The 23,503-nt window shown below is 37.9% G+C and overlaps 2 protein-coding genes across 4 annotated transcripts in view; one reads left to right on the top strand and one right to left on the bottom strand.

Moving 5' to 3' along the window:
- Positions 1-484, top strand: part of snx14 (sorting nexin 14) — a 68,129-nt gene extending 67,645 nt beyond the window's left edge. For all 3 annotated transcript variants that reach the window (XM_067416766.1, XM_067416765.1, XM_067416764.1), the window contains one exon: positions 11-484. In XM_067416766.1, coding sequence (XP_067272867.1) covers positions 11-52 — 42 coding nt within the window. In that variant the 3' untranslated portion in view covers positions 53-484. The remainder of the gene's footprint in view (positions 1-10) is intronic.
- Positions 77-22,028, bottom strand: nt5e (5'-nucleotidase, ecto (CD73)). Its single transcript, XM_067416767.1, has 9 exons — positions 21,670-22,028; positions 17,228-17,450; positions 13,430-13,618; positions 8,553-8,750; positions 5,550-5,704; positions 4,772-4,880; positions 4,537-4,686; positions 2,119-2,319; positions 77-2,027 (listed from the first exon to the last, which is right to left on the bottom strand). Exons 1-9 carry the CDS (start codon positions 21,991-21,993, stop codon positions 1,867-1,869), a joined length of 1,710 nt encoding a protein of 569 aa, XP_067272868.1. The 5' UTR covers positions 21,994-22,028; the 3' UTR covers positions 77-1,866.
- Between the last annotated feature and the right edge of the window lie 1,475 nt (positions 22,029-23,503).

Below are 23,503 nucleotides of genomic sequence, written 5' to 3'. Positions count from 1 at the left end.
TCTTTTGTAGAATCAGAAGACAGGTCTCTCCGTCTCCTCTAGATGGATGTAAAACATTATCAGAAGTCTCAACATCAACATTATAAAGTATTTTATTGCACTACGAAAATACTAATATTTATTGACTTGTATGCCATGATTATTTCATAGCATCGTTGGAGCCCTGCCTTATTTTTCCACTTTTTTGTTTAAAAGTGTAAGAGAATTACAACATCAGGAGTCTGCATCAAGTAGAAATCAACTTCATTCAACCCACACCATGACATTATCAGTGTGAAAACATCCTTCAGGCCATTTTAAACCGTTCTTACATTCTAGATTGATTAAAAAAAGACACAAAATACAGAAACAAGTAAAACGTTCAAAAATATAATTGAGACATTTCATGTAGTTTCATACAATTATGTGTTGTGTGCGGGGAATAAAAGGGGGTTTTGTAAATGTTCTGGCTTTGCTCTCAGTAAATAAAATTGTAATATATCCAGCTCTTTGTCCCTTGTTAAATGTGTTTAGAAATGTGTGATCTGCTGTAGTTTAAGTGCTTTATAGGAACATGAATAGTAACCCTAAGAAAAGAGGTGGAGATTTCTTGCCAGACAAACCATGATCTATAATAGTCACAAGTTGTGCTTATTAAACTTCATCATCAAGAAACATAACAAAATAAATAACTTGCAAAAAGAAAAGAAAAATGCACGGAAAGATGTACAAATCATAATTAAGAAGAAAGAAAAAAATATATATATTTTGATATTTTGAATTAAGAAAATCGGACTGTCACTAAGATTTTTTTCTTTTTTAACAGTTTAAGCCCAACTCCATTTTTTAACTCTTTCCCCGCCATTGACAGAATTTTCTGGCTTTCCATGTTTTCACTGTTTTACAGTGGGGGGGACTATAACATCTTCTGAAAGAGTACAGAGCCTCCAGATCAAAACACAGGTGAAGAAGTAGCAGATACAAGCAATAAAACATCGCTGATGCCCTATGTCTTTGGGTAATTTTCTCAGCTTTTGGTTCAAAATGATAATGAGAATTTGACGTTAAAAGTGCTGAATCGCCATGAAAATATCATCACAAAAATATTTGAATAACCTAAAATAGCAAAAATAAATTTCATAGTATACCTTCTTATGAATTCTGTGACTTTTGTCTATAAAGAGGTGTAGAAAATTAGCCTAGAAATCTAGACGCACCCTAGCGGCAGCAAATCTAATCTGCCCGCGAGTGTCTTCTAGCAACTCTCAATACCCTTCTGAGCTGTAATCCCCTAACTCTTGCCGGGCCAATCACATCGTGTATAGAGTCGGTGGGCGGGGCCATAATAACGACGGCCGAGTTGCGTTTGCGTGCTTCTAGTAAACACAGAAACTGGCGAACGGCGGCGGTCTTTCGAATCAGCTTTGACTGCGACTCTGGAAGACTTGGAGTTAAGCTTTTCTCTGAGAAAAGAACAAAGAGCGGCACTGAAGTCATTCTTAAAAAGGGAAGATGTGTTCGGGGTTTAGCCGACCGGATAAGGCGAATGTTTAATCTATCAGCTCCGCTTCACCTCCGTTGCTCTGGTTGGTGTACCGCTATCCTATCGCGTGCAGAGGGAGTTTAAGACAACCGTTTATCCGCCCCTCGGATTGAGCTGTCTATGGTGAGTTTCCAGACCAAACATCTTGATGTCTGTCTGGCTTGTCAGGCTAGTAGAAAATGCCTGTATTGAAGATCTCTTCATCGCACTAATTATCAGTTAATCTGAACGGGATGCTTCTATGGCGGTAACTAATCTTTGGGTTAAATAGTTTTTTCCACTGACTGTACAATTACACATAAATGGCTACATGTTGTTACACGAGGACATTACAGATAATCTGGCTAAACAATCATGACCCAGAGAGCCCACGCCAGCAGAATGATGGGCATGTATCCTCGATGTCCAATGCAAGAGCTGGAAAATTGAATACGTCCTTCCACAACTGGATGAACTCTCTTTCTCTCTGTGATATAGCTGGCAACTACTGCTATATCCAGGTCCCCTGGGGAATACAGTACAGGGTATGTTGTAATACTAAGTATACAATGAAATGCATGGTTAAATGTGCATAATATACATACCCAATGACTTACCACTGTCATGTTTGAGTTTCTGTTCTTTGATCATAGCGTATCCATCTCCTCCATCCACGAGGTAAGAGGGCAGCACCACTTTATACACCTTTTTGGGGTTGAGCGGTTCATAGCGGGGCACTCGACACTCAGTGCAGAGCACATTCACACTTTTAACACGGTTTCCAGATGGTTTCGATAAATCATACACTATCTGAAAACCTGCAGAGGAATTATAAACCGTTATAAATGCTTAAGCTGTCATATGGACTAGATTTATCATGTTATGCAATCCTGAGAGCTTAACGATGGAGTACCAATGCTCAAATTGATGAGGATAGTTGTTTTAAACAGTTTACAAGAAGCTCACATATACACACATTGGCCCTCATTTATCAAAAGTGCGTACACCAAATTTCCAGTGTACACCTTGCGTACACCCAAACCCACGGTGACTTTGAGATTTATCAATATGGACGTTGGCGTACAGCATGCTCAAATCCTACGCCAGCTCAGGAGGTGGTGTACGCACGTTTGAGTTAGTGCGAAAATGCGCAGAAAAACAATTCCTAACACCACAAAACGCACTGACAAGATATGCTATATTATGACCCACTGTTAAAAACCACAACAACAACATTCAGTGTTTATTTTTGTGAAAACATGAACGTCAATGTTTAATTTGTGTGACTTTACCAAAGCGTTTGATTTGTAGGCATATGTATTCCTCCAGTCGCGAGCCTGTGCGCTTCATCTGACGTTTCAGGCCCGCCTGGCCCGGCAGCTGCGCACGGACTGGGACTAAAATAATTCAGACTGAAAAAATAATAAAAATGACCTTCTTCTTTTAAATAATAATAAAATCAATAAAAACGACATTATTCTTCTTCTAAATAACAAGCGTCATTAAGAATAAAAATCATAATAATTATAAGAATCTTACAAATTGTCATGTAATTATTAATGTGAATGAATGGTAGTACTCCACATCACATCATCATCACTGTCGTACACCCCAATACATGTGCCGTGATACGAAATTAAATGCTAATTGTTTGAAAACGTGCTGTAAAATAATGCATTGTGATGGTAATTTATCATCCAAACAGCTTTAAACTGCTGGAGTGCACTTATCAACCTCCACACTATTAAGATACTCATAATTTGGGTCCATATTTTTTTTTGTAGGTGCCTTTAATCCCACTCTTTAAACTCCCAAATAAAACAATTTCGTTTTTTTTCCCCACTTCCCTGGTGGTGATCTCGATGGGCGCGTCTCAATCAACTCACTAGTTCAGTAGTCAGAGCACTGATCAGGGAGTCAGCCCATTGACTTATGTCCTAGTCAGTGCCCTGACTAGTGAACTAGTGAGATGATTGAGCGCGCCCGATCTCCACGTCGAAGAAGTTTCGCTTCTTTGCCGTCTTCTGTTTGTCCATGGCGTAAAATGAGGGCGTGGGAGAGGCGTAGACTTGAATATATAGGGGCGTGTTATTCTAATGACGATCGTTTTCAGCTGCCACATTTATTAAGGGCAAGTATTGCGTACACCTGGATTGCAGAGGTGCGCACAGCTTCATAAATCAGGCGGTGAGAGGAGTGTAAGCATAATCTTACGCCAACATATACACCAGTTTCTACGCAAGATTGATAAATGAGGGCCGTTATATATATATGCCTCATTAGTGCCTATGCGGATCAGTCGAATGAGGCATCTATGTACACATTTCTACGAACAATCGCACCGTTATTTTGACCTTAATCTACTGAAGATGAGATTCGTCTGCTATGAGGTAAAAAATAAACCAAATACTGTTGTGTTTCTCTCAGAAACCGATGGTTTTGTGTCTTAAAGGGATAGCTAACTTTGAAATTAAATTTTGATATGTTTTAGCTTACCTCATGGGCATCCGAGATGAAACGAGCGGTTTGTGTGAGAAAACGAACAGTATTTATATCGTTTTTACCTCTTGTACACCACTACGTCTGACTGATCCGAGGGCGAGCGTGCGTGTTTCCTGTGGTGTACAAGAGGTAAAAACGATATAAATACTGTTCGTTTTCTCACACAAACCGCTCGTTTCGTGTCTTAGGCCATCAGTGTGTTCTTACGATGGGGGATTGTTTCATTTGGACTTCTCTGTGTATGCTCTTTGAGGTGGTGACCATAGACCTGCATTACGTGAGGCACAGACAAGAACGGTTTGACCTAAAATGATCAAAATTTAAACTACTGGGGAAACAAATACTCCTACATCTCGGATACCCATGAGGTAAGCTAAAACATATTAAAATTTAATTTCAAAGTGAACTATCCCTTTAAGACATCAATGTGTCACAAGCCGCAGGGTTTAATATGGATTCGTATGATCACTTTATCTGACTGTTTCAATTAAGTCGGCCATAGGGGCCAGCCCTATAATGTACAGTACGCATACCTGACACCTGTAGGAATTCTCCAGTGTTTCCTCCGTATCTGCGAACCGAGTGCTCAAAGACCTCTCGCAGAGTAGACCCGTTCATTTGGACCAGGTCAAATGTGCCTCCAAACGGCAGCACAGTGATCAGATCCTCCATCGTGATGGAGCCTTCCATCAAAACATGCATTAGGACGCTTTCAGTATTATTTCTAATAAGCACTGAAGTTGGCCTTTAGATGTTGAATAACCGTACCATTTCTGTTTCGCTCATCAATAGGTGATCGAATGCCTCCACCGTTCAGAATACAAGAGCTGACATGGTTCCACTGGACTTCATCAGCATATTTAATATTATTATGAACCTGAAAAACAAGCAAAGAGGGTGTCCTGTGGGTTTAAGGGCAAGATTAACAGTAAATCTTCCACTTTGTTTTATCTTCCAAAAAAATCTGTTCTGTCTGACAGCGCTTTAATTTACCATTTAATTATAATTTTAAGTAGGCTGTCCTTATAAATGTGATGTACAGTACATGCCTCCAAATGTGGTTTGGGTGATCATAAACGCTTTAGACCCCATTTACATCTAGATTTATCTTAAATCACCTGAAACTAATGTTAATACCAGGTGTAAAGGAGGCCTATACGATTAATATCTGCCTAATAACTGAATACATTTGTACACTGTAAAAAAAAAGAGGCAAATTTTGAACTTTTGCAGTACAATCGACTTGGATATTTAAGTTATTTCAACTTAAATGATGTTAAACTGACTTTAAAAAATGAGTTACATCTTGTTTAACTTATTTTGATGAGTTAAAACGATGTAAAAACATATGTGGTCATAACTTTTTGAACATATAATTGTTTACAGTGTAGGCGTTGAGAATGAAAGGTTTGTACTCAATGTTTGTTCGTCGAGGGCAAATGTAGTGTTTGTCCCAATAAGTGTGAGTGCAAAATCATGCTATAAAAAAATTGCAACAAACTTGAAAGGCGAAGTTATGTTAAAAGTCATAAACCTATTCACTCACCATTGCATCACAGATTAAATTTCCCAGATTACATTCACGAAATCGACATTCCTCAAAAGTTCCATTGAGATAGACGAGAGTTTGTCCTACATACTGAGAAGAGTAATTGGCCAGATTCTTCTTCCAATTGTCCACTTCAGCCTGAATTTCTGGATCTAAATAAAGGCAGATCACAGGTTGAAACTGACATATCAAAAGCTCAATCCACAACAGCAATGCATCACATCTGATCTGATAGATCGAGTTTAATAGAGTGGTGTCCAATCCTTCTCCTGAAGTGTCTAATAATCCTGAAGGCCTTGGTTAGCTGCTTCAGCTGTGTTTGATTAGGGTTGGAGGTAAATTCTTGCCCTGTCTAAATACCCACATGTTGCGGTCTTGGCCAACGAGAGCGCGAGCCTGTGACAGCAAGTAAGTGACTGTCCCATGGCTTAAAAATGCCAGAGTGTAGTGCCCTTATTGCACACTAAACCCATCTTGCTTTAGATTAGTCTTCAAGGCTAAGCATATCCCATCATGCATTTTGTTCGGGAACTCACATGCCCCGAAATCGCGAGATGTCGAGGAAAACGTTCCCCTGTAAGATAAATTAATTAGATATTACATATAATTTGGTATTAAAACAAAGTGTTGCACATTTTATTGGTGCAGAGATGAGTAGGATGTGTACTTTGTGCATTTGCAGCTGCTTTTTATCACTTAATTTAATTATAAGCACCACAATAAAAAAGTATGCCTGTTAGTTACATAGTGACTACTGAACATTTAGATTTTAAAACGCAAAGTATTGAAAATAAAATGTAAAAAGCTCTGTAAACACTTGCATTGTTTGCAACACTACAGCTCTGAAAAAAATTGAGAGACCGCTTAACATTGAGAAATCAGTGTCAAGTGGGCTCTTAATTTTTTCTAGAGCTGTATAAGTGTGTCCCATCAAGTCATCAAAAGCTCTATACACACTTGCTCTATAGCCTACTTGAACACTTGGGCCAAATACAGGCAAAATGTCATGTAAGTAAACAAGAGGTCAAGTGCAAAGACCTCAAATGTGGGGAAATGGACAGAGCATCTGAATGATAGTGGCCTTCCGGGATCAGGATTGGACATTGTGCTGTAGTTTAGTTTGTCTCTTTTATCTGACACACTCGGTTCAGTTCATGGAGCTCTTCCTAACAGGCTGATGATGTGAATCAGGAGTGTTGAAGAAAGGAGACATATAAGGCCCCGTCCACACAAAGCCAGAGCTTCAGAGGGACGAGACCCACACACTATTATCACAACCAATGATATTAGACCCACTCACTTTTATCGTCTCTTATTCAGCACGTCTGTTTACCTACCCCTAACCGATACACACTTATAATTAAACACGTTAGACGCTTGATTTCCCCTTTTCTAACATTTTCTCAATTTTTATTGAAAATAAATGCCTTTCTGATCTGATATGTGATGTGAAAAGGGAGTAGAGCGAGTGTGGCAAAAGGCGGATTCGAACCCCTGATTGATTTGTGTTAAAACTTGATGACATGCGTCTCACCCCTACACTATAGCCCCCTATTGACCGAAATGAGAGACGAGGGGCAGATGCGAGGGAGGATGTTTCAGCCGGGACTTTTTAGTGTACTCTCAGAAGTGCTATTCCGCCATACATTATACACTCCAAAAAAACGGTGCTATATAGTACTAAAAGTGGTTCTTTGACTTGTAATCATAGGGGAACCACTTTAAGTGCTGTATAGCACCAAATCTTGGTGATTCAGTAGTTCTTCAGCAGTTCTTCACCAGTTCTTTGGGATGGCTGAAGTGCTATATAGCACCACTGCCGTACAAAGAACCTTTCAAGTCCCTTCAAAGGTTCTTTACACACCAAATAACTACTTTTGGTGCCGTTTAGCACCATTATTGAGGAAGAAATAAAATGCGATATGGCACCTCTTATGGGTTCTACATAGCACCATTTGACAAAGGTGCTGTAGAGCACCTTTAAAGATATTGTGCTATTTGGCACCAAAAGTGGTTCCCCTATGATTACAAGCCAAGAACCACTTTTAGTGCCAAATAGCACAATTTTTTTTAGAGTGTATAGTTCTCCTTTTTTACCCGCTAAGAAAAGAGCCACATTTTATTTTGTGTCACCATATTTAATCGTTCAGCTATTGGTGTAACTGTATTTAAATAGAGGAAACGTGGAGGTGTTTGGTGGCTTCTAACTTGATCTCTGTTTGGTACCAGAGTGAATGAACTGGGCTTAGTGGGCTAAGCTAAATGCTATCAGATCGTGCGCCAGAGAGATTAAGAGCACACACTCAGACGAGAGAGGTGTGTGTCAACTCCTCTTAGTTAAGGGAATAACATAATTTAAAATGAAAAAGCGTTGAAGTATGCCTTTGAGAAAAGCCCTCATAACGCGCAATTCTTTTTTTATGTGGACTTTGAATGTGCAGGGGTCATGACGTTGCAAGGATTAATGTACATGCATGTCACGGTTACGTCTGCAAGTGCAAAGTAAAAGGCAGCGGAGATAAATTAGCAGATAATCAAACATGAAGCAATTTTCTGAATCTATATTTTCTGCCAGCTTATGATTATCGCCAATGTCACGTGATTTCAGCAGTGTGACGAATCATGAATCATGCAGATTATTTAGCAAAAACTCACTTCATTTAGATATTTTTCCCCAGGAATAAATAAAAAATATCTTTTGTCATTTTACTTATCTAAATGCATCTTGATTTAAGAATAGTTTGATATTTGGACTGGAAACAAGAAAAAAATACTAAATAAGAAGAGCATTTTTTGCAGTGTACCATTTACTGCACTATAAAAAAATATAATAATGTCTCCTATTGGAAATTTTCTAGTGACCGATCACATTCTGTGAATTGATGCAACTGAAAATTTTAGATTAGAAATGTAGAATATTTTCAATTGGAGACCTGCATTTTTTTTTACAGTGTGACTTACAAATTCCCCAGCCTGTTTCCATGTTAAGAGTTTCCTCACCTGGTGCTATTGAGCTGTTCAGAAGAATTGGGTTGCCCACAGCTTTCACCACATTCCCATTTGAATCAAAAGACACTTTTAGGAATCCCAGATATTTTCCAAATGCGTAGGCCTGGACCACGGGAACCTGCCGGCCATCCTCAGAATCCACCATTAAAGGGTATGGTCCTGCGGGAACCTCTGTGGATGGCTGCTCTCCTACAGAGATCCGCACACAAAATGGAGGAGTCAATATGGAAGTCAAGTACAGTAAGATGGTTATTTATATCTTTTGCTTTAGTGTGCCATGAGTTACACTTATTTAAGCTGCCCTCGTCACAATGAAAATAATTTACTGTAAGTACTAATATTGTTATACTATGCCCACCCATACCATACCAAGGTTCTATTAGACGCTATGTATTTGGAACCCCTAAAAGGTTCTATATAGAACCTTTTTTTAAGTTCCAAAAGGGTTCTTTCTAGTCATTATAGAACCTTTTTAGCATAAAAGGTTCTTTGGAGTTGAGTACAGAACCCTATGGTTCTATATAGGACCCCAATGAACACTTTTTTCCAAGAGTTTACTTTCAAGCAATATGGTTTTGTCATGTTTTGTAGTCCTTTGTAGTTTTTCATGTTGATTAATTCTCGAAGGTGTTTCCCATTTATCCACTCCCTCTTGACAAAACAGGAACTAACAAAAGAGTCATGACATGTTGTTAGATTGAAATGTGAAGATTATTTGTTAAATTTCATCTGTTTGTATATATGTATTCATATGTATATTCTCACTAACACTTCACTTTTCTTCTGTACAGATAAAAATCAAAATGATTCCCGTTCAGATGGATCCGCGGAAACGTCTAAAAACGCTGTATTATGCATCCCAGACCACGTTTTTTTACGTTTACACAAAAATGGTAATGGTATCGTTTCAAAACTATTTCAACGTTTGTGTCCTCAAGTCACCAAACACAGCTGCTATTCAAGTGAACGGTCAGAAGGCATTCAAAGTTTTCTATTTTAGTTGAAAATGGTGTTGTGTAAGCGGCCCCAAAGTAAATAACTAATGATGTTTGACTACGGAAAGGAATCGATTAAAAACGTACTTTAGCTGGTCAATAACTTTTCTCTCTTCCATTCATTTCCTCTCAATACTACAAAGCTGCTTTGAAACCATTCATATTGTAAAAAGCGCTACAGAAAAGACTTGACTGACTGACAATAACAACACAAGTCTCCGCCTCCTAATCTCTATTATATTGTGCTGTGTAGATATGGCTCGGTCTCTACTTTAATGTCTTTTTTGCCCATCTTATCATAAACCAAAGCAAAGTCACTCACTTAAAAATATAAAACATGATTCGGGGCATCATTCATGCTTAATGGACAATCGTGAACACCCAGGTTTGGTGCTTCGGGTTAGTGTCTCATTACAAACACAAAGCCTGCAACAGGGCTGAGTAAAATGCTAATGAGTGTTACTTGGCAAATCTGAACACTTTCTGGAGGCAAAGGAAACTTTCATGTCACCGTTGTCCTGGTTAGCCGTTTGTATCGAAATAAAGCATAAAAACGTTCATCTTTATACCCATTATGGTCGCAAAGTTCATGTCTTTTATCAATGCACAGATTAATCACATTTCTCTGACACTATTGTGGATGATAAAGGAAGATATTTTATTATATCAGGAACACTTTTCTCGACCCCCTTGACTCTTGCAAATGTTTATGCTCCAAACTATGATGATCCTACTTTTATGTCCTCTTTTTTGTCCTGTATTCCTAATATTCATTCGCATCCACTCAGCTGGGGATTTTAATTGTGTTATGTCCCCTATTCTTGATAGATCCTCTAAAAAAAATCACAACCTTATCAAAATGTGCCTCAGTTATCCATACATTTATGCAAAAATATGAAATATGTGATGCTTTTCGTCATTTGCATCCTTCTGAAAGGAAATACTCTTTTTTATCTTATGTCCACCAGACATACTCTCGTATTGATTACTTTTTTCTGGACCAAAAATGTCTTCCATATTTACAGGACTGCTCCTACCAAAGCATTGTAATTTCTGATCATGCACCAATTTTACTAGAGCTCCAGATCCCACATCGGCCATCCTAAACACTGTCAATGGCGTCTTAATCCAAGCCTCCTATCTGAAAAGGATTTTATTGAATTTGTTTCAACTAATATCTCAAGTTTTATGGAAATCAATACAACACCTGGCATGTCATACTCTACCATTTGGGAAAGCCTGAAATGTTATTTACGTGCTTTAATAATTTCTTATTCATCCCATAAAAATCAAGAGAAAAAAGGCATCCTAAAAAATCATCTAACTCTATCGCGATTATTGATACCCAGTATGCTTCGAATCCCTCACCTGATCTCTTTGAGGAGTGCCAGCTCTTACAGACAGAATATGATACGTTATCAACTGATGAGGCTGAAAAATTTATCCTACACGCTCAGCATAGGGTTTATGAGCAAAGTGATAGAACAGGGAAGCTGCTTGCCCACCAGATACGTGAGGCTGAAGCATCTCGTATTATTCCCCAGCTTAGATTACAATCCTGAGATGTCACTGTAAATTATACAGAAATAAATTCCCAGATTAATCACATTTAATGACAGTGGAAATAGAGGCTCATGGGTGCCTCTTTGTTTGTGGCGAGATCAGCAAAGACCTTTAGCAAATTCACCTGAGCAAACTCCATAACCACATAACAAACTTAATTGTATTTTTGAGGCACTTTACAGTAAAACAAGATCCAAGAGACCGCACCCTGATCCCAGAAACTGTAATTTGCAGACTTTAGCACATTTAAGAGACTAAAATAGAGTTATTTTTCTAATCATGGGTGAAAATAAACAGTCCAGCACCTTTAACGAATCAAATTATGCACAAATTATCCTCTAGTTTGTGGATCTGCACTGTAAAATAAAACCATGTGAAATGTAAAATACGGCAGCAACATTTTATGTTTTACAGGACTTAAATTTATAGCAAAAAAAACCATCAGCGAGACTTAAATTTATGGTATTAAAAAAAAATGTGATCAGATGTGGTTCCCAGTAACTGTAAAGATACAATAAACAAAAAAACAACTGTTTATATTTTACAAGACTTAAATTTCCAGTAAAAAAACAGCATTTGTGGTTCCCAGTACACTGTAAAAACAATTAAATAAATGAAAAACCTGTGGAATTTAAAATATGGTAGCAACCTTTTATGTTTTACAGGACTAAAATTTACAGTAAAAAATCAGATGTGATTTCCTGTGCTTTACTGTAAAAAATACAGTACATGGTGTAAAAAAAAAAGAGAAAAAACCTGTGGGGAAAAACAGCAGCTATGGTTGTCAATATTTTACTGTAAAAAATACGGTAGCAAACTTTTATGTTCTACAGGACTTAAATTTATGGCAAAAAAAAAACATCAGCTGTGAGTTCCAGTACTTTACCATAAAAATTCAACGACAAAAAAAAACATATTCCATTTTACTGAAGTACTAAAATGTGCATAGCTTTGTAATAGACTGATAACCACCATAATAATACAGCTGGTAAAAAAGACACACACATGATGATTCAAAAGTTCACCACAATGAGTTTGTCATACACACAAATACAAAACACCATCATGGTGACACACACGACTCTAAACTAAACTGATAACAAAAACTAAGAAGACACATAATTATTGAAATAAAATAACATCAAATGTGAAGTGTCACACAGGGAATTCTGGGAATGTCAATTTAGAGGAACAAGAAGAAGAGAAAAACGAGACGAGATCAGCAGAAACGCAAAAACTACAACTGACTTCAGCCACAGCCTTCACTAGCCTTCTGACCACTTCTGTCATTTATCATCACACACAAAAATAAGTTTCTCCATCAATGTTCAACACTAACATAAATATTTTTTCTACTGCAATCTTATCATACACTTTGGGAGAAGTGAAAAGCCCATTTTCCTTAAAGGGTTAGTTCAACGAAAAATTAAAAAGATGTAATTAAAGACTCCGGGTTTGTGTTCAATCCTCAAATAAAGATTCAAACGGTTATGATTCAGCGAATTGATTCATGATTCAGATCGCATGTCAAACTGCTGAAATCACGTGACATTGGCGATCCGAATCATGAATCGTTACGCTGATTCATAACCGTTTGAATCTATATTTGAGGATTGAACACAAACGCGGAAGAGAAGACAATGCTGAATAAAGTCGTAGTTTTTGTTATTTTTGGACCCAAATGTATTTTGGATGCTTCAAGAGACTCTAATTAACCCACTGATGTCTCATATGGACTACTGTGATGATGTTTTTATTCCCTTTCTGGACATGGGCAGTATAGTGCAGTGGTTCCCGAACCTGTCCTGGAGGACCCCCAGCACTGCACATTTTGTATGTTTCCCTCATCAGACACACCTGATCCAACTCATCAGCTCATTAGTAGAGATAGCAAGACCTGAAGTGGGTGTGTCTGATTAGGGAGACATACAAAATGTGCAGTGCTGGGGGTCCTCCAGGACAGGTTTGAGAACCACTGGTATAGTGTGCATACACTTGCAAACGCTCTCGGACTAAATATAAAATATCTTAAACTGTGTGTGAAGATGAACGGAGGTTTTACAGGTGAGGAACGACATTAGGGTGAGGAGTTAATGACAGACATTTCATTTTTGGCTGAACTAACCCGTTAAGGTGTGTCTGTTGTACCTTACTCTTGTGCTCAGCGGAAGAAAACAAACATTTTCTTATTCAGAAAAATGAATGATCTTGGTTAAATCATCACCCGAGGGTGAACTGCCGTTTTTGGATGAGTAATAAGTATAGACATAACTCATTAACATTGCGGCAATTATGAAATAATTGTAATACCTGTGTACAAGAATGTATTGGTGTGCCCTCCAATCACAACATCCACTCCACGAACTTTCTTTGCGATCTTTTTGTCCACTTCGAAGCCAGAATGTCCGAGGGCAATGATCTTATTGACACCCAAAGCAATGAGTTTGTCCACTTGAAGCTGTAAAGCAGGAATCTCATCCTCAAACTTGAGATGGGGGCCTGTAAAACCATATAAATATGGAAAAAAAACAGTCATATTACTGTGTAATAACCTGTATCTGTCCACCTAAATGCATTTAAATTTGCCACCTGGCAGGTCAGTCACTAGAATTAAGAGGAGATTAAAGTCATTCAGTCCATTCAGCAAATCAACTAGACTTTGTATGTGTGTCTGTGTATTTCTTTGTGTGTGTGTCAGTGTATTTCTTTGTGTGTGTGTCAGTGTATTTCTGTATGTGTAGCATAGCATCCAAGAGTAGACTTTTCAATGTGTTGTGTATGATTTGGAAATAGGGGAAGAGCCCATTCGATTATACACACACACACACACAGAGAGAGAGAGAGAGAGAGAGAGAGAGAGAGAGAGAGAGAGAGAGAGAGAGAGAGAGAGAGAGAGAGAGAGAGAGAGAGAGAGTCAGAAATTGAAATTAAACTGAATTTTTTCTCTCAGTAAATTCAGGTCGCTAAAACTGCATTTATTAACTGAACAATAGCTGTTAATGTAGTGAGGTCACTTAGGATGCTCTCAAAGATTGTCAATTTGAAAAATAAATACAATTCAACTGAAAAAGTACTCTTTGAAATTTTATTAGAGGAATCTTATAGGCTAAATAGAGTAATATTATACAGGTCCTTCTCCAAAAATTTGCATATTGTAATAAAGTTCATTATTTTCCATAATGTAATGATAGAAATTAAACTTTCATATATTTTAGATTCATTGCACACCAACTGAAATATTTCAGGTCTTTTATTGTTTTAATACTGAAGATTGTGGCATACAGCTCATGAAAACCCAAAAAACTCAAAAAGTTAGCATATCATGAAAAGGTTTTCTAAACGAGCTATTAACCTAATTATCTGAATCAACTAATTAACTCTAAACACCTGCAAAAGATTCCTGAGGCTTTTAAAAACTCCCAGCCTGGTTCATTACTCCAAACCGCAATCATGGGTAAGCCTGCCGACCTGACTGCTGTCCAGAAGGCCATCATTGACACCCTCAAGCGAGAGGGTAAGACACAGAAAGACATTTCTGAACGAATAGGCTGTTCCCAGAGTGCTGTATCAAGGCACCTCAGTGGGAAGTCTGTGGGAAGGAAAAAGTGTGGCAAAAAACGCTGCACAACGAGAAGAGGTGAGCTGACCCTGAGGAAGATTGTGGAGAAGGACCGATTCCAGACCTTGGGGGACCTGCGGAAGCAGTGGACTGAGTCTGGAGGAGAAACATCCAGAGCCGCTGTGCACAGGCGTGAGCAGGAAATGGGCTACAGGTGCCGCATCCCCCAGGTCAAGACACTTTGGGCTACAGAGAAGCAGCACTGGACTGTTGCCCAGCGGTCCAAAGTACTTTTTCCGGATGAAAGCAAATTTTGAATGTCATTCGGAAATCAAGGTGCCAGAGTCTGGAGGAAGACTGGGGAGAAGGAAATGCCAAAATGCCTGAAGTCCAGTGTCAAGTCCCCACAGTCAGTGATGGTCTGGGGTGCCATGTCAGCTGCTGGTGTTGGTCCACTGTGTTTTATCAAGGGCAGGGTCAATGCAGCTCGCTATCAGGAGATTTTGGAGCACTTCATGCTTCCATCTGCTGAAAAGCTTTATGGAGATGAAGATTTGGTTTTTCAGCACGACCTGGCACCTGCTCACAGTGCCAAAACCACTGGTAAATGGTTTACTGACCATGGTATTACTGTGCTTAACTCTCCTGACCTGAACCCCGTAGAGAATCTGTGGGATATTGTGAAGAGAAAGTTGAGAGACGCGAGACCCAACACTCTGGATGAGCTTAAGGCCGCTATCGAAGCATCCTGGGCCTCCAGAACACCTCAGCAGCGCCACAGGCTGATCGCCTCCATGCCACGCCGCAGTGAAGCAGTCATTTCTGCTAAAGGATTCCCCACCAAGTATTGAGTGCAGAACTGAACATAATTATTTGAAGGTTGACTTTTTTTGTATTAAAAACACTTTTCTTTTATTGGTCGGATGAAATAGGCTAATTTTTTGAGATCGGAATTTGGGTTTTCATGAGCTGTATGCCAAAATCATCAGTATTAAAACAATAAAAGACCTGAAATATTTCAGTTGGTGTGCAATGAATCTAAAATATATGAAAGTTTAATTTTTATCATTACATTATGGAAAATAATGAACTTTATCACACTATGCAAATTTTTTTAGAAGGTCCTGTACAATTGAGTTAATTCATTCATTCATTTAAAGGCAAAATATGTAAGATTTTTTTTTAGAATATCCAAAAACCACTAGAACAGTGTTATATATTTTGCTGACTTGTGTACTTTAATTATCCCAAATGTTTCCAAGAATGTTTAAATCCAGAGAAATTAGTGATTTTAATCAGGACACGGACCGATGACATCATTCCCGCGTATTTCTGCTTTTATTTTGTAGTAACCATGGAAACGCCAAAGCCGCTTTAATATCTGATGTGTTTTATTAGACGGGAGAGCAACTGTTTGGTTCATTGATTGACAGAAACTAATGATTGTTCTCCAGCTCAACACAGTCTTATTGTTTAAATCTGGTGTTCTTGATTTACCGCAGAGAGGACCATGTTTTACCGCCTAATATCCATCTCTCACTGCAGTGTGAACAAGTGTCTCATAGTAGCGCCGAGTGAACGCACAGAGTAGCATTATAACAGCACTCTCAACACACTCAGATGTGTGTGATATGATAAAGCAGCGCTGCGTTCCGCTCCACCCTGCGTCATACTACAGTAACGCTCATTAATCTGTAATGCATTCGCTCATGAATATGATTCCTGCCCGAATCCCATCGGATTCTTTTCCACCGGCTGTAGAGGTGAAGACAACAACTCCCATGATTCCCAAAAAATCAAGCTGTCATCAAGCCACACCTTTGTTTTGAATAAGTGACCTCTAGTGGCGAAAATTACATATTGTACCTTTAATTGCTGTACCAAAATCCGACTGAATCATAACTGAAGGAATGTTCTGAATCATTGCATCCCTACCTATTAATAATTCTGGAAGATAATTCTGATTGCTATATTATTTTGGGTATTATCTGATGTCCATTTTTTAAGTTTCCAGTTGCGGAACGTCAACACGTTGCATTATCATTAGATCAGCCATCTCCGTTAAAGGGAATAATTCTTGCGTTTTAATGTGGATTTCATAGAAATTGAGTGGAGAGAAGAGCTGGAAATCTGGAGAGATTCTGTCTGAAAGGAATGGGCTCTGATCTCCAACCCCATCAGGCATTACAGAGGAAGACTCAGAGCTGTTATACCGGGAAAGGATGTGCCAATAAGAGAAAAACATTTACTTCGTATTATGAGTTTCCCCCTTTTTCAATCATTTAACTTCAATAAAAGGTTAGAATTTCGTGAATATTTTAAATGAAAGATCAAAAGTATAAACAATGCAGATTTATTTACACCGCCTTTGATCATATTTACCAAGAGTGCCAATAATAGTGGAGGGCGCTATACCATTCAAAAGTACACAACATGCTGGTTTTTGGAAATATTTGTTTCTCTTTTGTAAAGTACGGGTGATTAGAGATATTTTAAGTGCAACATTATGTGTAAGCCTGGATATAATTGAGTGTAATAAAGTTTCTCACCTGGTACAGACAAAGCAGGGGTCTCCATTGATGTGTAGCCAACAACTCCTACTTTCTCTGAGGTAAAATTGAAGATTTTATACGGGAGATATAAGCCGCTGATCCGAGGAGCAATTGTCTGATCAGCTTTAATATTTGCGCTAAGAACAGAACACTTCACATCCTGAAGGAAAGGTTTCACGAGGCCGTCCACTCCATTGTCAAACTCATGATTTCCTAAGGCCTAAAGCATCACACACACAATGTTTTATGCAGTAAAATGTCATATATGTCATGAACATAACATCAGCTTAAAGCATAGATTAGTATTTGCACCAGCCATTACACATTTTATTACTAATCTTTTCTGATACTTGATTTCTGTCATAAATATACAAAGGTGATTATTAAAAATTAACAGAAGTTTAGATGTTATGTTTTGATGAAAGTTTAGTTTGTTCAGTGTTTGCTTTAAGTGACTTTTAATGTTGATTTTTCTCTGGTAACTGCAACTTTGTGTTAACAAAGCACATTTGTTATGGCAAGAGAAACTATGACCATGTCTGAACAGTTATGTTTTAATGAACTTATATTATCACCAAGTAGTGGCCTGATTCACTCGTCACATCAAGCATTATTGAACATAACATCAGCTTACTGATTAGTATTATGCACCATTACACATTATTACAATTATTATAATTATTTTTTATACTTAATTTCTGTCATACACACAAAGGTTATTATTGAGAATTAACAGAAGTTTAGATGTTAATTTTTTGATGAAAGTTTTGTTGAAGTCAAAAAATGTGCACTAAAAAATTCTGAGTATTGGACTAACCCAGCAGTTGGGTTGTTTTAAGCAAATATTTAACCCAACCGCAGGATTAAAACAACCCAATCGCTGGGTTAAAACAACCCAACTGCTGGGTTAGTCCATCCATATTTGACCCAACATTGGGTTAAAACAACCCAGCATTTTTTAGAGTGTGGTATCATGGGGGAAAAAGTTGAGTACATAAATATTTGGTTTTGACTTGAAGCGCACCAAATTAGGTGTTATTACCCGGGATTTTAAGGTGTGGTTGCTAGGAGATTTAGTTTTGGAATTCTTAAAATTGACTTGGCTGCCTCTATCGACTTCATGCAGGTTTAGCTCAGTATTTTGTCTGATTCAAACAAATCATCACTGTTGATTTGTATGTCAATGAAGATATCATCAAAGGTTTTTTAATTGAGGGTGTGAAAAAGCTAATTTTGCCAGCACAGGTCACTATAGATCATACTTTAGCAGTCATGAAGTAATTACTTATTCAATTAAGTACCTAGTCTAGAGCAGGGTTTTTCAAACTTTATGAAGCGAAGGACCCCAAATATGACGAACCCATTATGAGGGAACCCCTTCCTAAAATCTATCTATATATATGTTAAACTTTAAACTGTTAGATAAACAGTAAATGTGAAAAATAGTTTACATATTGCTTCCAAACTTAAATTGGCTATGTATGCATAATGTTGAATGTATAACCTGAAGAACATTTTCAATTAAAAATTATTTGTATAAGCAACTTTCACAATAAAATGTATGTAAGCAGCTCACGTGCGTGAAGAAAACTGCCTTATTCAACCCCACAGAGCAAGATAAAGGGGACTATAGTGGGAAAAACTCACAGAGCAAACACATACAATTCTGTAAAGTATGTTTACGGCAAGAAATGAGAGAAACATTTAGAAGTAAACCAGAATGTTCGGTAGACAAGCCACTGCTGCTTTGTCATTTTATTATCTGAAAATTTCTGGGGACCCCTGGTCTAGAGAGTATGCGATTTCAGGTGCCAAAATGATCTCTTTTATTGCCATCAAACACTCTGTTTAATAAACTCGTCTACAGCACTTGACATTTTCACAGAATGAGAATAGAAGAATTCACTCAACCATGTCTAAACTTTCTTTGACAGTGGGTGATCAGGTACCATTGGGGAATCTACATTTGGGAAACACCTTTTCTGTTTATGTTCCACAAGTTTGAGTCCCGCGCCCCCTGAACAGGTGCTCTGTCCACCGTAATGAAGACTCCAGTGGCTCATGGACACCTGTCCAGGACGCTCTGTCCACTTCTGCTCTACATTACCTCAATAATAATATGAGGAATACGTCCCTTTGGCACCTATAATGATGGAAAAACTGTCAACACTTTTGATACCTAGATTAATCTAAGAGAATGAGTCGCTGTGATGAGCAATTAACTGAAGGTTTATGCTATGTCTGTAGGAATGGTTAAAAAAAAAAACAGAACTAAAAAAGTAATTAAACATGGACACAAGACACTTTGTTTTTGGCCCCGTGGCCTATACAAGCTTGCAGAGTGACTTTCTTTAAATATATGATATACAGCTCCTGGCAGAAGTTCAGAAGCCTTTAATGCTAGCCAAGGCTTCATTTATGTAATCAAAAATACAGTAAAAACAGTAATATTGCCAAATTTTTATAACAAATTAAAAATAACTATTTTCCATTTGAACATATTTTAAAATTGTATTTATTCCTGTCATCAAACCGGAATTTCGCGCATCGTTACTCCAGTGTCACATGACATGAGCCTTCAGAAATCATTATAATATTCTGATTTGATGCTCAAAAAGCATTTATTATTATCATCATCATCATCATCATCAATGTTGATAACAGTTGTGCTGCTTAACATTTTAAGTGGAAATGGTGATACTTTTTTCTGAATTTTTGGATAAATAAAAAAAATTCCATTACAGCATTTTTTGTAACATTAGCCCATAAATGTCTTCACCGTTACGTTTGATCAATTAAATTGATGCATTTTTTTGTATCATTGTTTCTGACAAAAATGTTAAGCACTAAAACGGTTGTCAACATTGATAATGATAATTTAAAATGTCTTGAGTATAAGCCTATGGATATCATATAATGATTTCTGAAGGATCGGTGACACTGAAGACTGGAGTAATGATGATAAATTCAGCTTTGAGCACAGGGGGAAAAAAATATCTATTGAAATATAAAACAATTATTTGTAAATTAATATTTCACAATATTAGCCTACTGTTTTTACTTGTTTCTTAATTGCAGCCTTGCATTTACTTTTTCACGGCATGCTCAATTGCGTGCTTTTTTGTATATTTGCTGGACATATTGATGTTTCATACACCAGACGTAGGCTATAGTAAAGATATTTAAATTTTTAAAAACATTAAATTTTTTAATATTTAAAAACCAACATCTAAATGTTCCTCTCCAATATGAAGACGGAGTTTGACGTTGAGATAAAAGACTATATTTATTTTTAATGAACTGATACATTTCTTCACATTTCAATAGCATGTGTTGGGCTATAGTTCTCTGAATAAAACCTAAATGTTCTTCTTGGAATCAATAACAAGACACACACATTAGATTTTAGACGTATTTCACATACATTATTAGCACAAAAGCATTTTATTCTCCATCACTAATGATAATAAATCATACTGAAAGTATTCTTTTAGTATTAGGACACACTCTTTGGATTTGGGATTGAATGCTATGTGTTTTACTAAGAATCTTAATGCTATGTAACATTGAAAGTTATGTTATCATGTAAGAGTTATTAGTGTGTATGTTTTAAGCCTCTGTGTCACTATTTGCTGTTACAATACCTCAAGGCAGAATAATTTGCATTAGGGATGCATGATATTGGATTTTTGCCAATATCCGATATTTATTCAACTCATTTTGGCCGATAGCCGATGTTGATAACGTTGCACATTTCTTTTTTCCCCTTTGTTTGGAAACAGGTCTCTCCTGCATGTGCAATAATATATTGTACTGAACCATTCATTCCATTCCTGTGTGTTTTCAGTTCAGAATCAGAATCAGAAAGAGCTTTATTGCCAAGTGTGCTTTCACACACAAGGAATTTGTTTTGGTGCTGAAGCTTCCAGTGCACATAAATAATACAATACAATACAGTAATAAAAAATTCTAAGAATAAAAATATGAAGAAAAATATTAACAGTATAAGGTCACGGTTACGTTTAGTCAGAAGACATAGATTATGAGCATTTACAGTATTTGGGTGGTAAGAATAAATATAAATAATAAATAATATAAGTAATCTAAGTAATAATCACCTGAGTTTATTTAGGAGATATAATATTTCACAATATTAGCCTACTGTTTTTACTTGTTTCTTAATTGCAGCCTTGCATTTACTTTTTCACGGCATTGCGTGCTTTTTTGTATATTTGTTGGACAATGTTTCATACACCAGACGCATAGTAAAAATATTTAAACTTTGAAACGTTATTTTGTCCCGTTCCCGTATAGGCTACACTCCGTCCGGGGGTATTGGAACGACCCCAAATAAATCTGCGCCTGTTCGATGCAAATTAATTATTTAAATGCAAGCCCTAAATTGAACCAGATAGTTAATGTGGACATAATATTCTTACCATCGCATTGTATCCGAGTTTATTCATGAAATACGCCGCTTCTGCGCCTTTGTAGTAGTTGAACCAGACGGTGCCCTGAAACTGGTCTCCCGCGTCCAGCAGCAGGACGTGCTTCTCCTGGGCTCGAACTTCTCTAATCTTCGTAAACCTGCGAGCGACTCCAGCGAAACAGGGCGCTTTACTGCATTTGCCCGAGTCTTTATTGGTCTCCTCCACTCGAGCGTGGACATCATTAGTGTGGAGTAAAGTCAGCTCAAACTCTGTCCTGCACATCTGACAGTGAATCCAGATGAGAAATATTGAATGGAGCCACTGTATCATCATCTTCTTCTCTTTCTTCACTGTACTGAGAGTCTCCTCAGTGGCTCAGCAGGCTTCAGTCAGTCTGTGGAGGCGGGGTAACCACGGGTGGGTGTCCCGTTTCAGAGAAGATTGAAGCGTATAGCAACAATAGTGCACTATATGGGATAGGGAACGATTCAGACAGTGTACACATGCTTTCCATTGGGCTGAATAAAGTCTTGTTTCACGTTAGTTCTGCTCAGAATGCTGTAATTTAAGCAATATGGAGGATATTAGGAGAAAAAATTAGAGATTAGGAGGAAACTGCAGCTTTACCGAGCTCAACGGCTCTGGCCGAGATGTGATACAAACTAAAGTCCTGTTCACACTACACTCGTTGAATCCTGGGTTAAAAACAACCCAAGTTGGATTAAAAATGGACAAACCCAGAAATTGGGTTGTTTGAATAAATCCATTCAATGGGTTCAAACAACCCAATTTCTGGGTTTGTCCATTTTCAACCCAACTTGGGTTGTTTTTGACCTATCAGTTTTAGAGTGCATCCAGCTCCTCGTTGTTTAAATATCAAATGCACCTGTTCCCCCGTGTGTGTGTGTGTGTGTGTGTGTGTGTGTGTGTGTGTGTGTGTGTGTGTGTGTGTGTGTGTGTGTGTGTGTGTGTGTGTGTGTGTGTGTGTGTGTGTGTGTGTGTGTGTGTGTGTGTGTTCACCCATGGGAGTCTGGTCTAAAACTGGACTTTTGGGGTGGGCTCAACAAAATTGAAATTGTGTCTTAATGGCCATAACAGCACACACTTAATAATTATAAAAGACCATCAGTAAACGGTGAATTAGGTTAAAAACCAGAACACAGAACTTCACTGTACCCTATTCGGTGAAGATATACTCAAAGAACATTGCCAATAAAAGTGAAAGGGGAAAGGGGAAAGTCTGAAGGCCAAGGATGGCATACTTGGAAGTTGCATTCTTTGAGCAGACCCTAAATGACAAATTATCTGGAAGGTATTTTGCATACATTATGTACTTCTAGTGGAGAAACAAATGAAGGTGTGACAGAACATTTCCACACACAAAAAAAAAGTCTCCCCCAATTAGGGTCACCCTAACGTAACGTCCCCGTGCCATAAAAAGAAGGCGAGGAGGACGAGGAGGTGGCGAAGGGATGGCAGAAACAGACAGAAAGCTGTCACAGGGTGTTTTGGTGTTGGTTCATGTTTTTAAAGGGGTGATGAATTGAGGAATCAGCTTTCCCTTGAGCTGTTGATTTATAAAAGGTCATGGTAATATAAGATTATCCTGTAAGTTTCAGAGCTGAAAACGTGCTTGTTAGTCAAAGAAAAGCTTTTATAGACACCAGGCCCAGAAAACGATCGTGTTCGCATCTTGACGTCATGGACTGACGAAACTCCGCCTCTACAGAATAATAAGCAGGTGTAATTCAGTAGCCCCGCCCACAGACTGATCGGAACATGCCGAAGAATATAGCAAGATATTCCTGGTTGTGGAAGAACCTACAGTCTAAGAACACAGTCG

This window comes from Pseudorasbora parva, chromosome 15, assembly GCF_024679245.1.
Source record: "Pseudorasbora parva isolate DD20220531a chromosome 15, ASM2467924v1, whole genome shotgun sequence".
In the NCBI taxonomy this organism is placed as follows: Eukaryota; Metazoa; Chordata; class Actinopteri; order Cypriniformes; family Gobionidae; genus Pseudorasbora; species Pseudorasbora parva.
The sequence above is the reverse complement of the archived record's forward strand: the minus strand, read 5'-3'. Positions and strand labels throughout refer to the sequence as shown.

Excerpts from the sequence above, each read along its gene's own strand:
- nt5e (XM_067416767.1), bottom strand. The coding sequence starts at position 21,993 with ATGATGATACAGTGGCTCCATTCAATATTTCTCATCTGGATTCACTGT. Across the intron at positions 8,751-13,429 it reads CAATACATTCTTGTACACAG|GAGAGCAGCCATCCACAGAG; the intron begins GTATTACAATTA and ends GGATCTCTGTAG. Across the intron at positions 2,028-2,118 it reads GAAACTCAAACATGACAGTG|GGGACCTGGATATAGCAGTA; the intron begins GTAAGTCATTGG and ends TGTATTCCCCAG.